This window comes from Bacillus rossius, chromosome 6 (assembly GCF_032445375.1).
Source record: "Bacillus rossius redtenbacheri isolate Brsri chromosome 6, Brsri_v3, whole genome shotgun sequence".
Classification (NCBI taxonomy): domain Eukaryota; kingdom Metazoa; phylum Arthropoda; class Insecta; order Phasmatodea; family Bacillidae; genus Bacillus; species Bacillus rossius.
The window spans coordinates 82,324,000-82,339,822 of NC_086334.1; the positions used below are offsets into that span (position 1 = coordinate 82,324,000).

A 15,823-nucleotide genomic window follows, 5' to 3' on the forward strand; every position below is an offset into this window, starting at 1 on the left:
AGCAGGCTGTATCAATTCTTTGTTGATGCGAATTAAATTATTATCGTGAAAAAATACTTCCGTATCCCCTAAGAACCAACGGTTGTTGCGTTTATAGAGACCATAGGTTCCATCACCCGAGCGAAGGTTGTAGCTCCGTAAGTAATTCTGTACTTCACCCAATGAATTGCTCATAACATCGCGACGTATACTAGTGTCAGAATCATAACCATCACTCATTACCGGATCTGGCTTCACCTCCGAATACTCTTGTTTCAGAACAATATGATGTTTCAGGATAGACTGCACGAGCGACGAGACTTGTCCAAGCTTATCCAAACGCGAATTAACAGACTTGAACATTTCCTGATTAAACGCATCCCTCTCCAATCACGCTCGCTTAGCCAAAATAAATTTGGCACGTATATGTTCTGTATGACATTATCTAAAGCTTTTGCCTTGGCAGACATGACTGAAGATAACCATACAGCATAAAGCTTTTTTATATACAGAACTACAAACATCTAGAGCTAGAAATTTTTCAAAGTCGCAGGAGGCGGTCTCGGAGGTGTGGGTCGCTTGGCAACAGTCCTCACAGTCGATGCAGAAATCAACCCATCAACACCATTCTTAACACCAATAGTACGAGCCAATTGAGAAACCCATTGCGATATGTCAGCACTACTAGCTTTAAGTTTCAATATCAGTTCCGCCAAGGTATTGTTTACAACATCCTTTACCTTATCTATAATCGTATTCTTAAATAGGTCAAGTTTATTCTCCAACAAATTAACATACATATCACCCAACTTTGTTGGCAGTACCGACAGACGAGAATTGATTTGATCCACAGATCGCTGTTCCCTCACCACCATATTCCGTAAAAACTCGATAATACCAACCTGCACATCCCGTACATTGATTAACGATGCTTTGAGCTCCGTAAACCGATGCTACAGCTCCTCTGTCACCGTGCGAGTGATTACACTCAACACCGAGTCAATATAATGTTTACTCGTGCCATCCCCAGAATCCTTAGGCATACCCACACGCTTTAAAAGTTTTCCACCTAAATCACAATTCCCATCAAGATCGCGAGATATACACGAGTCAAGCTGACGTTTCAGAGGACCACCTCCAAACTTGGATTCGCTGTAGGACATCCTTCAATGACTTGCTACAGTAAAATGATCAAAACCACAACGATACCTGCCATTAAGTAAAGGATAATCCTTTATGATAACATGAAAACCATGTTCATTTTTCCAACACAAGAATCACATATCCTTAAACGTACAAAATCTCATATCACTGTTTACATTATCATCGTAGACATGTCGCCAATTAAGAAAATACATGCGGAAAAGCACGATAACATTCGCATTATCCCGAAGCAAATGTTTAGGTATCCTGCCATAAGTTTGACCTAGGTAAAAACAATCAACATGTGCATGTCTACCCATGGAAAAATACTGCTGTATGATTCCTTGTTTCTCACACATTATATCGTCAAATACAAACACTGAATTGGCCCTAGCCTCGCTAGGAGGTATCACATCAACATTTTCCGTATACAGGAAAAATCCCAAACCTTTCACAGCTATAAGAACCGTAGCCAACCGTTGATACTTTGGTTGTTGCAGCGATTTTTAATATAGATACAGATTCTTGAACCGAAGACCGTTCTGTTCCTCGAGTAAACTCAGTAGGACACACGTTTTTCCGCATTCGGACGGACCAACAATCAATCATCTTACCATCGAAGGTAATAAAGATCCATGCCACGACTCGCGAGCACTGGCTTCATTAGCCTGTGTAATCCGCACAGGCAGCGACTCGCGCTGTGGCACTACTTCCATCACACAACTAAACAGAAAACTATAAAAACAGCATACTTATACCAACTGGAATTAGTAAAGTGTTATGCATTGTACACGAAAGAAGGTACAAAGAGGTGGAGGAATAATAAACTCTGTTATTAACAAGGTGCCAGTAGAATTACATCTGCCAGGATATAATTTCTGCGGTCCGGGAACGAAACTCGACAAGAGGCTAGCACGCGGTGATACAGGTGTCAACTTCCTTGACGAGGCGTGTCGTCTCCAAGATATAAGCTATTCTAAAAGTAATAACCTAAGTGACAGACACATAGCCGACGATATACTAGCGAACCAAGCCACACAAATAGCAAAGAATCCCGCAACGAAATTCGGTGAAAAGATCGCAGTGTGGGGAATCAATAAGATAATGAGAATAAAACGTAAGATTGGTGGCGGCATCTCAACAAAGAAAAACCACGCGAAAAAAGGTGGACTATTACCTTTCATCTTCCCAGCGCTGGCAGCGCTAGGCAGTTTGATAGGTGGAGCGGCGGGTATAGCCAAGACCATGAACACGGCTAAACACCAGGCAGAAACGTTAAGCCAGAATGCACAGCACTTTAGTAAATTGCAGGCGATTGCAAAAAACAGTTCAGGTCTATACCTGGGGGAGGGGTCAAGCGGAGAAGAAAGAAGAGGGGCGGGAAAAGGAAATGAGGATACTGAATAACCTGCCAAAGTGACCCCTTACTACCACAGATCTAAAGACAGCAATTAGAAAATTAAAAATTCCATATTTTAGAAATGTGTTTATGAAGGATTAATACCCTCAAAACCATACCACAATGTGAGAGTGGTATTATTAATTTAGATACGGTTAAGGGACCCGGAATGCATTGGGTAGCATACGCCAAGACCAGTCGTACGGCTCGGTATTATGATAGTTTTGGAGATCTGGCACCCCCTTTAGAAATGCAGCGATACCTGAGCGGCTGCAAAATAACATATAATTAAGATAGACAGAAAAAGTTTAACTCATTCAACTGCGGTCACTTATGTATAAAGTTTCTCATCTCCGTATATAAGAAACACTAACCATAGCACAGTACATGCAGTCGAACCTCTATTGTGCTTCGAAACTATCCTGAACATGTCCATCATGCTAATACTAAGTGGAAACACATCGGAACTGTGTTCAACACACTTCCCTCCGATCGACGTAAGTGATGGGTTATTGCAGCTCGCTCTCGTGGATTTTACCATACAAAATTCTATCCCGAACGTGGATGTGAGCAACCGGATATTCAGGTACAAGCTGAAGAATGAAGAGATGACGCGAGAGATTAAATTACCTATAGGTTCCTACGAAGTCTTAGACATTGAACGGTATATTATATAACACCTAACCACAGACATAACGTTTTCATTGAAAGATAATCCAAACCCTCTACAATGCATATTGCAAAGCAATGCACAAATCGACTGCACTGGCGACTGCTCCCTAGCCTCGATGTTTGGTTACGAACCGGAAATCTACAAGGCGAATAAAATTCACGAGTCGACCCAGCCTGTAAACGTGATGCCGGTAAATGTTATTAGAATCACGGCGAATATCATTGGCCACAGCTTCCTTAATGGAAAACCAAACAGTACGATACACGAATTTTCCCCGAACGTTCCTCCAGGAATTAAGTTCAGTGATAAGCCTCAAACACTCATTTACAGTCTGGTTACCGTGCAACAAATACGAGAGTTGGTTATTAGAGTGGTAGACCAGAACGGTAAATTAATCAACTTTAGAAATGAGGTGATTACACTACGCTTACATTTGTAAAAAGTATGGGGGTAAGATACTTTGGTTTGCATAAAGGGGCAAGGGTGAGCAAACATAGAGCCGGTACGAAAGCAAACATCAAGCAGTTAACACATGTCAACGTGAGGTTCCTAGAAAAACTAGGTTTCAAGGTATTTCCAAATGGAATATAGTATACTCGATGTTCAACAGTCACCGCAGTTTGACGATGCAGTCTCAAAATGTGAAATGCACACGTACAAACCATACATTGCAGGACCGTACGAGCCAAGTTCCGAGATAGTTATAGCAATACAAAACTCTGACGTGTATACGCACATTGCTAAATTGTTTTTGCGAATTCGCTGTGCATTCACGAAACCAAACAGGCAAAAACCAGACAATGCAAAAATCGTTAACAATGGTATATTACATACGATAAACCGAATATCATTCGAACTTAACGGTGTGACAGTCGACGAGGTACGCGAAGTTGAAATTGTGACAACAGTGAAAAACTATTTATCGTGCACACGTGATGAAAAAGCCGTAAGTAAGATTGCAGGATGGTGTCCGGATGGCGATTACTGTTTACCACTTACAGCGCAAGGCGAGTTTGAAATATGCGTCCCACTGAACCAGCTGCTAGGCTTTGCAGAAGAATACAAACAAATATTAATAAATTTTAAACAAACGATCGTTATAATCACCGCAAACAGTTATATTAATGCTATAATGGACACAAGCGATCAGCCACAGCAAGTGACATTAATTTTGCAATCTATCGACCAGCTTGTTCCACATGTAAAGGTAAGCCCCGCCCAGCGCACATGACTGTTGAAAATGGTTGAAAAAGGCTGCGATATAGACATTGCTTTCAGATCGTGGGGAGTAGAAGTTACTCGAGTTTACCACCATCACAGAGTGTCAGTTGGGCTCTAATATCTAGCTTCTCCAGCGAACGCCCTCGTTATATAATAGTGACATTTCAACCCGGCAGGCATAATGTTCTAGCCGCAAACAAATCTAATTTCATTCATTGTAATTTACAAAATAGCAAGGTCTATCTTTATTCTGAGGCGTATCCATATTCGGACCAAGCAATAAACTTTAAGAATGTTTACTACCTACTTCCATATAATATGTACTCAGACTTCCAAGCGAGCTACTATGGTATACTAAATACACCTCTACTTGACCCGGAGGGATTTAAAGATAAAGCCCCTCTTTTTGTATTTGACATGTCACATCAAAACGAAAAACTAACCTCATCTGTCATAGATTGTAAAATAGACATTACCACAGCAAACAATATACCGCCACTAACACAGGCATATGCAATTATTCTATACGATAGATTAGTATCGTACAACCCAAGGGATCAAAGTATTAAAATAATGAGCTATACACGATGTATGTTCAGTCGTGTCTCAGCTGCCATGGCGAAGTGTGTTAACCTTCAAGGCTTATTCTCGCAGTATGGGTTTATCGTTAAGGAAGTTAGCATTGCAATTTGATTATGCGATCGTTTCAACCACCATTTGCGTGGGAACATTTAATTAGAAAGCATCAACGAACAAATACATGGATCACTAACAACTTCCACAATCTGAAATGGGAAGACGGAATATTTCCCTACACAAGTCTGCCAACCATATTGGCGGCGCACCTGAGTGAAACTATAATGGTCACCAGAGTCCAACAGAAATGTTGGCTAGCTAAACATTGTTGTAAACATGTTCGCATGGTGGATGTTCAAAGTGAATATGGCTGCACATCATTAAAGATATTAGATAAACAGTACAGCAACAACAGCAGAGGTACAAGACCGGTACCATCGCGTCACAACGCAGCACTGCTCAGAGACTGGATGGTTGAAAACATTGTCGGGAACAATGAGAAAGCGGAAATGTCAGAGGAGGAAGAGGAGGAGGGGTAGGTGGAGATGTGGAATCAAAGTCGCAGTTAGGCTCCAAGGTCGCAGCAAGCGTCGAGAGCGTAAAAAACAATAACCGGGGATGATGAGATGTCGGTATAAATATACCTCGGTGGTCCAGAGCTAACCAGTCAACAGGTTATCTACACCCGTAGGTAACGACACCGATAACGTTCGACCCAACAGCACACTACCTGGAGGTAATGCAGGGCTTCCGCCGCGTGCACTGTGTCACCCCGGACTGTGGAGGGAGGCGAGAGTGAGAAATTTCATTTTACAACCCACTCAGCCACGGTACTACTCTCTGATGAGGTAGGGGAAATCTATTATTCAGTATTCATTCCGGAAGTCAATAGGAATGTTAGTGATGTCGCTGCTCGTGGCAGTGGGTGGGCTCTACAGCGATTGATTAACATGGATGTACATGCTCCAAGCTATAGATCTTTCACTGTTGGCATGCCGCACACGAAATTACCGATGTTTTTGTCCAATAGGAAAGCTTGTGTCAATATTGATTGTTCCGAACAGCATTGCTTTCTGTAAGCCATTATGACATGTGTGATGACTGCGGAAGGCAATGTTAGCCAAGCCAGTTCGTATCCGGATCCACTTGTGGCTTTCAATGCATCTGGTTTGAGTTTCCCGTCTACTCTCCATCAGATTAAAACATTCGAGAGGAACAATAATATTTCCGTTAACGTTTATGCATGCGTAGACAGTAAGGGGGATATTGTTGATGAATGTTTTAGCGGCAAATCTGAATCCTCTATCCAGCCTCTTCGCATATCCTCTGAGTGAAAAGTAAGGCATGCAAATATTTTTGCAATTCATTCTAGTGGCGCGATAGAGCACCTACAATTTGTAACAATTAAGAGTCTGTCCAGATTATTATCTTCCAACTGTAAAAGTCTACTAATAAGAAATGGATTTGTAGGACTGTCTTCAATACTTCTCAAATTAAGATAGGTTAACTTCACACACTGTTCTCTGCAGCCAGCATCAAGCAGTGCATTCCTGTTTCCCTACAGAGGAGAACAAATATTTACAATTTACAAATATTGCAGAATAGGATCGCCTCGGCTTTATTGCGTACTGTGACAACGAGTCATACCTTAAGCCGATATCCACCTGTTTACCCGGTGATGAGACATGTAATACCACACGGGTAAATGAACATGTACCATACACATGTAGCATTCTGTTAGTGTGTGGGTACAATAGCTCTTTGACCAAGTATGTGCAATTCGAGGGTGTAAATTGTACTGCTGAAATGGTCGCAGAATTGGTTTCAATAACAAAGTGGGTATGTGATATTTATTCAAAGAACATTCCTGTTAAGACGCCGACTCCAGCCATCTCTGCAAGGCTTGTGAGTCAAACACATTGCCATATCTGTAAGAAGGTATTGGCTGGGCAGAAGGTGCTCGATCACTGCCATTTGACTGGTGAAATACATGGTTATGCCCATTCGAAATGCAACCTAACTTTCAGGATGCAAAAGAAACATCTTGTCGCGGATTTTCATAATTTGCAAAATTATGATGCCCAATTTTTAATGAAGCACTTAGTTTCGCAGCGGATTGCACAGCCGGACAGCTCCTTTGTTGTGGAGAATCCCGGTGAGGTCAAAGTCCCAGACGTAACTCTAGAGAGTTACAAATGTATTACTAAATACATACCTGTCTCAGGTAATGTGCAAGAAGGCATGCGCACTGTGAGTCTTAGATTTATTGATTCACTTAACTTTTTAAATTCATCTCTGGAATCTCTCGCTGGTAATCTCATGCCGGATCAGTTGAAACCCACCCGTTCAATGTTTACGGACGATGCACAGTTTCAGTTAGCTACGCGTTAAGGTGTGTTTTCCTATGATTTTGTTAAATCTAGTGAACATATGCAGACTGCCTCGCTACCACTAAAGGAAGCATTCCATAACTTATTGAGTGGCATGGACGTGAGTGATCTGGACTATACTCATGCTCAAAAGGCTTGGGATGTTTTTCATTGTGCCACATTGAAAGAGTACGCACTTAGTTACCTTAAGGTGGATACTTGTTTGCTGGCCAACATATTCAAGTCATTTCGTTTCGTTTGCTTACAGTATTATTTGCTTAATCCTGCCCATTACATTACCACTCCCTCGCTCGCATGGGATGCACTTTTAATTAAAACTGGTGCGCGTCTTGAGCTTGTAACCGACCCGGACATATACCTCTTCCTAGAGTCTGCAGTTCGTGGAGGTATTACTAATTTATGTAGACGTCACACGAAAGCTAATAATGTTTACATGTCCAATCATGACCATAGCCTTCCATCTTCTTACATCTGCTATTTCGATGTAAATGCTCTGTATGCTCACACAATGTTGGGTAAGCTTCCTGTGGGCAAATTTGAGTGGGTTCCCAGGGATGAGTATGTGAGTTGGGATTTCAACACCATTGACATCGATGGTGATACATCTTATTTCACGGAAGTATATTTGACCTTTCCCGATGATTGTAACGATCGCCTATCAGATCTGCCTCTGGCCCCTGTGAATGGCGTACTGCCAAACAGGCGTATGAGTAAATTACTGTTAACTCTCGTGTCGTGTACTAAATATGTTGTCCATGCTAAAACACTGTGGAACTACGTTCAGTATGGGGCGGTCATCGGCCAGGTTCACCGCGTGCTGCGGTTTGATCAGGCGGCCTGGATGAGAGATTACATAGCCTTTAATGCTGAGCATCGTGCCCAGGCTGCGAACCCCTTCAAGAAATCGTTCTTTTAATTACGGTCAAACTCTGTGTACGGGAAGATTTTAGAGAATACACGAAAGCATAAGGATATACGCATCGCTTCTGGATATGATTCTCTTTATGGGGTGGCTGAGCTGATTGGTCGTCCGACATTCAAGGCATGGCAAATCATCGATGAGAATTTATACCTCATAGAGTTGCAGAAAGGGTCGATTTCCTTTGATAGACCATTGTACACAGGTGTCGTCATTTTAGATTTACCAAATTTGGTTCTATACGATTTTCACTATAATTATATGCAAAAGAAATTCCCTCCACAGTCTCTGCATCTCTTATACTCGGATATGGAGTATTTAATTTACTATGTTGTGTGTGACAATATTTATGATTTGATTCGCCCCGATTTAGCTTCACGTTTTGACATTTAAAATTATGCACCAGGTAATAAGCAACGCTTCCCCTTGGTCAATAAGTGTGTAACATCGGTGATGAAGGATGAGGCCGCTGGTAATATCATCATAGAGTTTGTTGGTCTTCGCCCGAAGCTTTACGTGTTTAAGATGGAGGATGGCTCTTCTACACGTAAAGCTAAGGGAATCAAGGCCAGCGCACTGCGTTCACTCCTGTTTCCTCAATACCTGGATTGCTTGCTTCGAAATTCATGGGTTCTCGCGACCCAATACAATTTCCGATCGCGAGGCCACACTGTGTTTACGGAGCATGTGACCAAGGTAGCATTGTCTTCAGGAGATGATAAGTGTTGGCTTTCTGAAGACGGTGTCAGCACTCTACCTTGGGGACATAAAGAAGTACGCCTTTCCCCGGACCATGATTAACTATTCCGTTACGTTACGTTCAGCTATGCTTCTGTGTGCTGTCATTCCCAAGGAAGGGTTGCCTAGCACTCTGATCCTTCCACCCCTTGGTCGAGTTTCAACCCACACCATTGCACGTGGAGAATAACCTATTGGTATGTCACTGTATATTTGTTCAGGGTGGATTGCTTTTAAAATGTTAACATAATTTATTTTCTCTTTTAAACATGTTTACGTAATTTATTTTCTCATTTACAAACGTTTACGTAATTTACTTTCATGCCTTTCATATATATATATATATATTCTCTTTTAAACACGTTTACATAATTAATTTTCTTTTACACACTTATACATAATAAAATTTCATGCAATTTACATATACATATTTACATATATTAATTTTCTTTTACAAATGTTAACTTAATTTATATTCTCTTTTACACATGTTTATGTAATGTAATTTTTTTTAAAGAACATGAACGTAATTTAATTTCAGGTTAGGTTATGCTGTAGCGACTGCGTATGTTTGAACTATGTATTGTTCTGCAGGTCTCCCTACAACAAGATGAAGGTGTCCACAACCAATGGAACAGAAGAAATTATACCACTAGATATAGCTGTGCTCTTCTTCACGGATGAGGTTGTTGAGGGGACCCCACATCCACCGTATATCGCGGGGCTCCCCGCGGTGTTCACAACCAATGGTTCAGAAGAAATTATACCGCCAGATATAGTTGTGCTCTTCTTCACGGAGGAGATTGTTGAGGGGACTCCACATCCTCCTCGGGGCGTTCAGGGATGTATCCCTGGGGTCGTCCGCCAACCGTGAATGAACAATTTGGATATTATATAACAAATTAATTAAATAAAACCAAGATTCGTTTTTACCCTTGTGCTGTATACATTATTTATATTTTCTACCTCTGTATGCTCCTTATGCTTGCTCATTTACTGTATGCAGCGATGTCCTGACCTTGTGTTCGCTGTGGTAAACACTTTCACTGTCACCCAGCAGGTAAACAAGTTCCTGGTCGCCGGCGCGCGAGCGATCTTCCAGCTCTCTTTCCTACACGGCGTTTGTACAACATTTATTTAAATTTATATTTATGCTTATTATATATGTCACATTGGCAGAGAACCAGTGCTATTTGTTCTTACTATATGGGCAAGCTTCCAGCTCTCTTCCCTACACAGCATTTTTACAATGCTTATTTAAAATTTATTTTATTTTAAAAATATATAATAGGAAAAAGGAAATTATAATCATGCATTGTGTGCGGGGAGTCTCAGCAGGCAACACCACGCTCTCTGTGGCATTAAAGATGGCGGCGTGAGTATTTGGCGCTTCATTTAGTCATAGCTAGTATGGTGGCATTTGTTTTAGGCATACTTGTGGTGGGGGGTTGATGGTGTTTGTTTTAAGCATACTTGGGGTGGGGGTTGACGGTTTTCTTTAAGTATACTCGGAGTGGGGGTAGGATTTATAAACATAGCTAGTATGGCTGCATTATTTAAGCATACTGGTGGTGAGGTTTGTTTTAAACATTTGTTCTTTTTGGAAAATCAAAAATAGCAGCATTTTATTTTGGAATATTTATTATTTTGGAAATTTAAATGTCAGTAATTGTTTTAAGCATAATTGTTTTTTTTTTAAATTTAAAAATGGCGGCATTTGATTAAAGCATACTTGTTCTTTTGGAAAAATTCAACCTGATGGGATTTTATTTAAGCATACTTTTTTTTCGAAATTTAAACATGGCAGCATTTTATTTAAGCATACTTGTTTTTTTTTCGAAATTTAAACATGGGGGCATTTGATTTAAGCATACTTGATTTTATTAGATTTTTAATCCTGGCAGGATTTTATTTAAGCATACTTATTCTTTTGGTAAAGTACACATGGTGGCATTTTATTTAAGCAAACTTGTTCTTTTTGGAAATTTAAACATGTTTTTTTTTAATTTAAGCATACTTGTTTTTTTCGAATTTTAAACATGGCGGCATTATTATTTAAGCATACTTGTTCTTTTGGGAATTAAAACATGGCGGTATTTGATTTAGGCATACTTATTCTTTTAGAAAATTAAATATGGCGGTATTTGATTTAAGCATACTTATTTCTTTTGTAAATTTAAACATGGTGGCATTTTATTTAAGCATGCTTATTCTTTTGGAAATTTAAACATAGCTAGTATGGTGCCTCTTTGAGAATGTAAGCATATATTCCTTATTTAATTTTCCACTTCCCAACTGGTCTCGTGGTCTGGTTGGTAAGGTGTCTGCCTTCTAACCTCGACATTGTTTGCGTCCCACGGATCGAAGCCCCGCCGCCCAAGGTTTTTTTGTATACAACTCCTGCCTTCGAAGCGACGGTGGTGCGCTCCAGTAACCAAAGGTTGAACTAAGGTGGCGGCCTCCAGCAGACGAAAACAATATGGCGGCCCCCAGTGGCGGCTATGGTGGTGTGTTCTGGTAACCAAAGGTTGAACTAAGATGGTGGCCTCCAGCAGACAAACACAAGATGGCGGCCGCCATCACATTGCAGAATGTTTACATTGATCCAGAACCGGCTTACTGCCCCTACTTTTCTTAAACATGTTCACCTGAAGTAGTTGAGCGGCCTGCTGTCCGGCTGGAAAGATTATTCCACCCCACAGCTGGGAAACTATGGTTGGTACAGACTCGGCGGAAAAGTCGTGCGCGCATCGCACAATCACATCGCTTCCACGGCCCATCCTGTAGTCTTTATTGTCGGCCTTAAGGTTTAAACTTGCACAAAAACGTAATCCTTATTAAAGTGTATCATAATAAATTATGACATTTTTTCACTTAATTGATAAAATTTTTCACAATATAACAAAGAACCAATTTTGTTGCTAAATAATTGGAGGAACGAAATGAAACATGGAATTAGTAATAGCAGCACCCTCCCCTGTCCAACAGCCCACCTGCACAAATGGTTGCGGTGTAAGTGTCATGGACATGGAGGCCATCAGAACAAAATTTAGAATTCTAATATTTTCGATAAAGTGAAGGAAAAACAATTTAAAAAAAAAAACCAGTTAAAAATCAAAAGCGCCTACTAGGTTATAAAAAGGTTGTAAAATTAAAACTACAAAAATAATTCACATTTTACTTGAATCTAAATAAAACTGAGAACTTCTAGAGGCAAAGCATTCAAAGAAATTACGGCGCTAATTAGTATCTATGTCATTGAAAATTAAAAAATGTATTTGAAATATTTCAAATAAAGTTAACAAAATCAATAATCATCTGAAGATTATGATTTTGGGAGGTAACGAATAGATAAAATATGTAACTTCACCAATAATTAAAAAATTTACTTTTAATAGTATAGTAAAAAAAATTAAATAATAGGCTTACTCCAAAAATATGAAATATATGTAAGAGTGGCATGCAAAATGTGTGTGAACTCGGCAGGTGCGGTGCGCTGCACGTCGGGGACACACTGCTAGCTGTGGGAGACACGTCTCTGGAGGACAACAAGCTGACAGCAGGCGAGCTCACGGTGCTGCTGCACGCTTCCAGCCTCATCACACTCCACATACTGCCGTACACCTGCCAGCCCTGCCAGCCGGCAGGTGCGTGTAAACACTTCAAGCTTCAGTTGTATCACACTCGACATACTCTTGTGCACTGGCCAGAAAATGAATGTACGTATTTAAATTAATGTATAACTTTAACAGTAAATATTTCATAAATTTGTGCACTTCTGTACACTTCGAACCTCAAAACACTGCACATACAGATGCACGCCTACCTCCGAACAAGTTAGTGCGACCTCTTCAATGCATGTAAATACTTAGGCTTCAGTTATTCATTAACTGCTGTACACTTCCAACCTCTTCACACTCAACATAGTGCTGTACACCTGCCAGCCAAACAGTGCATCTGCCTCTTCATATGCATGTTTACCTGAAAACAATAAACATTTTAGTTATACATGTACTTCAATACACTTTCAACATCATCACTAGTAGCATGTAATGTATTTTCTGGGGCTTGGTTATGGGTGTGATGCTGTGGTATGGGTCTACCATATTGGATTGTGATGTCATGGCAGCCATCTTGGATGACCTTAACCTTGGTGGCCACTTTGGATCCGCCATTTTGAATTATGTCACCATTTAAATTTCCGTTACGGCCGGCATTTTGGAAATCCATAAATTTTTGCTATAAAATCGGAAACATATTTTAAAATTCATGAAATATTTCCGTAATCAAAATTAATCAATAAAAAATATAATTTAAAAATATTTTAATAAAAAACGCACTTACTCCATGGAGATAGGAATCATCGGTTCGAACCCAGCGAGATAAAAAAAAGATGGCGACAGGTCCTTCCTCCATGGAAGCCACCGGCAGACTGAACTCCCACCACTTATGCCAAGGTATGTATATATCACCGACTAGTATGACATCATGTCCACCATCTTCAAAATCTGTAATTATTATTCGACTTTTTTTTAAATTAATTTAATTAATAAATAAAAATATATGAAAATTTAATAAAATATTATTTAAAAAAATTGTTACACATTTTTTTGGTCATCATCACGGATTCTAAAAATGTGGCAAATTTAGTTATGCCTGTCATCTTAGACATGTATTAAACATAATCGTTGAGCGTTTCGTTATGGACACCATCTTAAACTCTAAAGTGTTGCATTTTGTGTTTTACTCCGCCATCTTTAAAATCCGTAACTTTAATGCTAAAAAATCGAAAATAATTGAAATTTATAAAAAATTAAATAATTAAAATATTATTTAATATTATATGAAACACACACTTATGTCCTCGGTTCAAACCTGGTGAGGAAAAAAATTATAAATGAAAAATGGCGATAGGTATTTCATCCACGAATGCCGCCAGCATATTCACCTCCCACCACTAATGCCAAGGTATATATTATATCAAAGGCTGGTATAATTTCTTGTCAGTAGTATGTAAATGGGGTTCCGGCGCCAGGGTCCAGGGTGAGGATTGAGGAGTGTGCCGACCGCCATCTTGGATTGTGACGTCAGGGCGGCCATGTTGGATGGTTGTGACCTTGACCTTTGACCTTGACCTTGACCCCGACGGCCATTTTGGAACCGCCATATTAGATGACGTCATTTTGTTCTCGAACATTCCGGCATTGTGTTATCCGCCATATTGGATGATGACGTCACCGTTGCAGTTTCCGTTATGGCCGCCATCTTTAAAATCTTTATTTACTATCCGATTTTAATGAAAAAATTTTTAAAATTTATTAAATATCCATTTAATAAAATTTTAATAAAAAATATTTAAAAAATATACTTTTACGACATGGAGTTCAGAGTCCTCGGTTCGAACCCGGTGCTAGCAGACTGACTCCCACCACTTTTTTTCAAAGCATATATATCGTCATCTAGTATGACGTCATGTCCGCCATCTTGTCTTTGGTGCTGGAAGCCATCATCAATGTATCGTCGGCGAGAGTGCGCTGACGCCATGCTAGTTTAGTTCTTATCGGCTAGAGTGCAGGAATCATTTATTACTGTGACACCCGCCATCTTGAAATTTGGCCGCCATCTGGAAAATCCGTAATTATTTAGCTAGAAATTCGGGAAAAGTTCAAAAATTCATTAAATAAATCACTCATTAATTTACATATTGATTCGATCGATTCCCGTCCTCGGTTCGATACCCGATCGATGCAATAATGTTTAAATTTATGAAAAAATAATAATTTTAATAAACCATGTTAAACTTTCGTAAAGAGACTTTAAATCCTCTACTACCATCATCCTATCAGACGTCAAGACTACCATATTGGAAATTCGTAAATTTAATGCTAGAGATTCGGAAAAAGTTCAAAATTCATTAAATAAATTTGTAATCTATATACTGATTGATTGGATCGACTTAGGTCCTTGGTTCGATCCCTTGTCAATACAAAACAACATTATTATTTTAAAAAAGTACCACTAAAGTGTAAGGTTTGAGAAAATAAAAAACACCGCAATTTCTTTTAAAAAAACGTTTATTACATACATACTACACTACTACAAGTACAAAAAAATACACAGACAAATTACTTAAGTTCGATTGAAACAGTCTTTTTATTGTACGGACTAAGCCTTTTACATGACTTTAATGTCTATCCGATCCAGTCATCACCGCAGCCAGAGACGGACTGAAGTTAATATCACTTATATAGTCTCATTAGCCGGTACAACACATGAGTCGAAACAATAACCATGTTCATTAAACGTAAACTAAACTTTCTCGGAGCATTTTTTATAATGATGATGTAAGCTGTCGAGACGTGAAATTAGTTTATTACATTTTATACACTGAAATAGTATTCTTTGAGCATTATTCTGACAGCTGCTTCTTTCATGTCTGCGCGCATTTGAAGTTCTAGTAAATAATGCGTCACAATATTTGCATTGATGCGATGCACGCTGTTCATGAATTGAAGTCTGGAATGCAGATGGTGAAACTTCAGCTGATGATGGAACAGCACGTATCGTTGTCTCCTCTGCAGTCGGTATCGGGATCTCCACCGCTGTCGTGGTCTCCTCTGCAACCGGTATCGGAATCTCCGACTCCATCATCGTTGCTGTCATCGAGGTCCCTGCTGCTGTCGGTAAACAGTCTATCCCGGTCGACATAACTAAATCTCACGAAATTTAATGGAGGGAGCACGTCCGTACTGCACCGCGGCCAGAGGTGAACTGCGGGTCCAGTC

The 15,823-nt window shown here is 39.8% G+C and overlaps 1 protein-coding gene across 1 annotated transcript in view; it reads left to right on the top strand.

Annotated features, from left to right (window-relative positions):
* The window catches only part of LOC134533336 (glutamate receptor-interacting protein 1), a 351,603-nt gene that overhangs the window by 153,225 nt on the left and 182,555 nt on the right, over window positions 1–15,823 (top strand). The window contains exon 6 of the mRNA XM_063370854.1: window positions 12,525–12,685. Coding sequence (XP_063226924.1) covers window positions 12,525–12,685 — 161 coding nt within the window. The remainder of the gene's footprint in view (window positions 1–12,524; window positions 12,686–15,823) is intronic.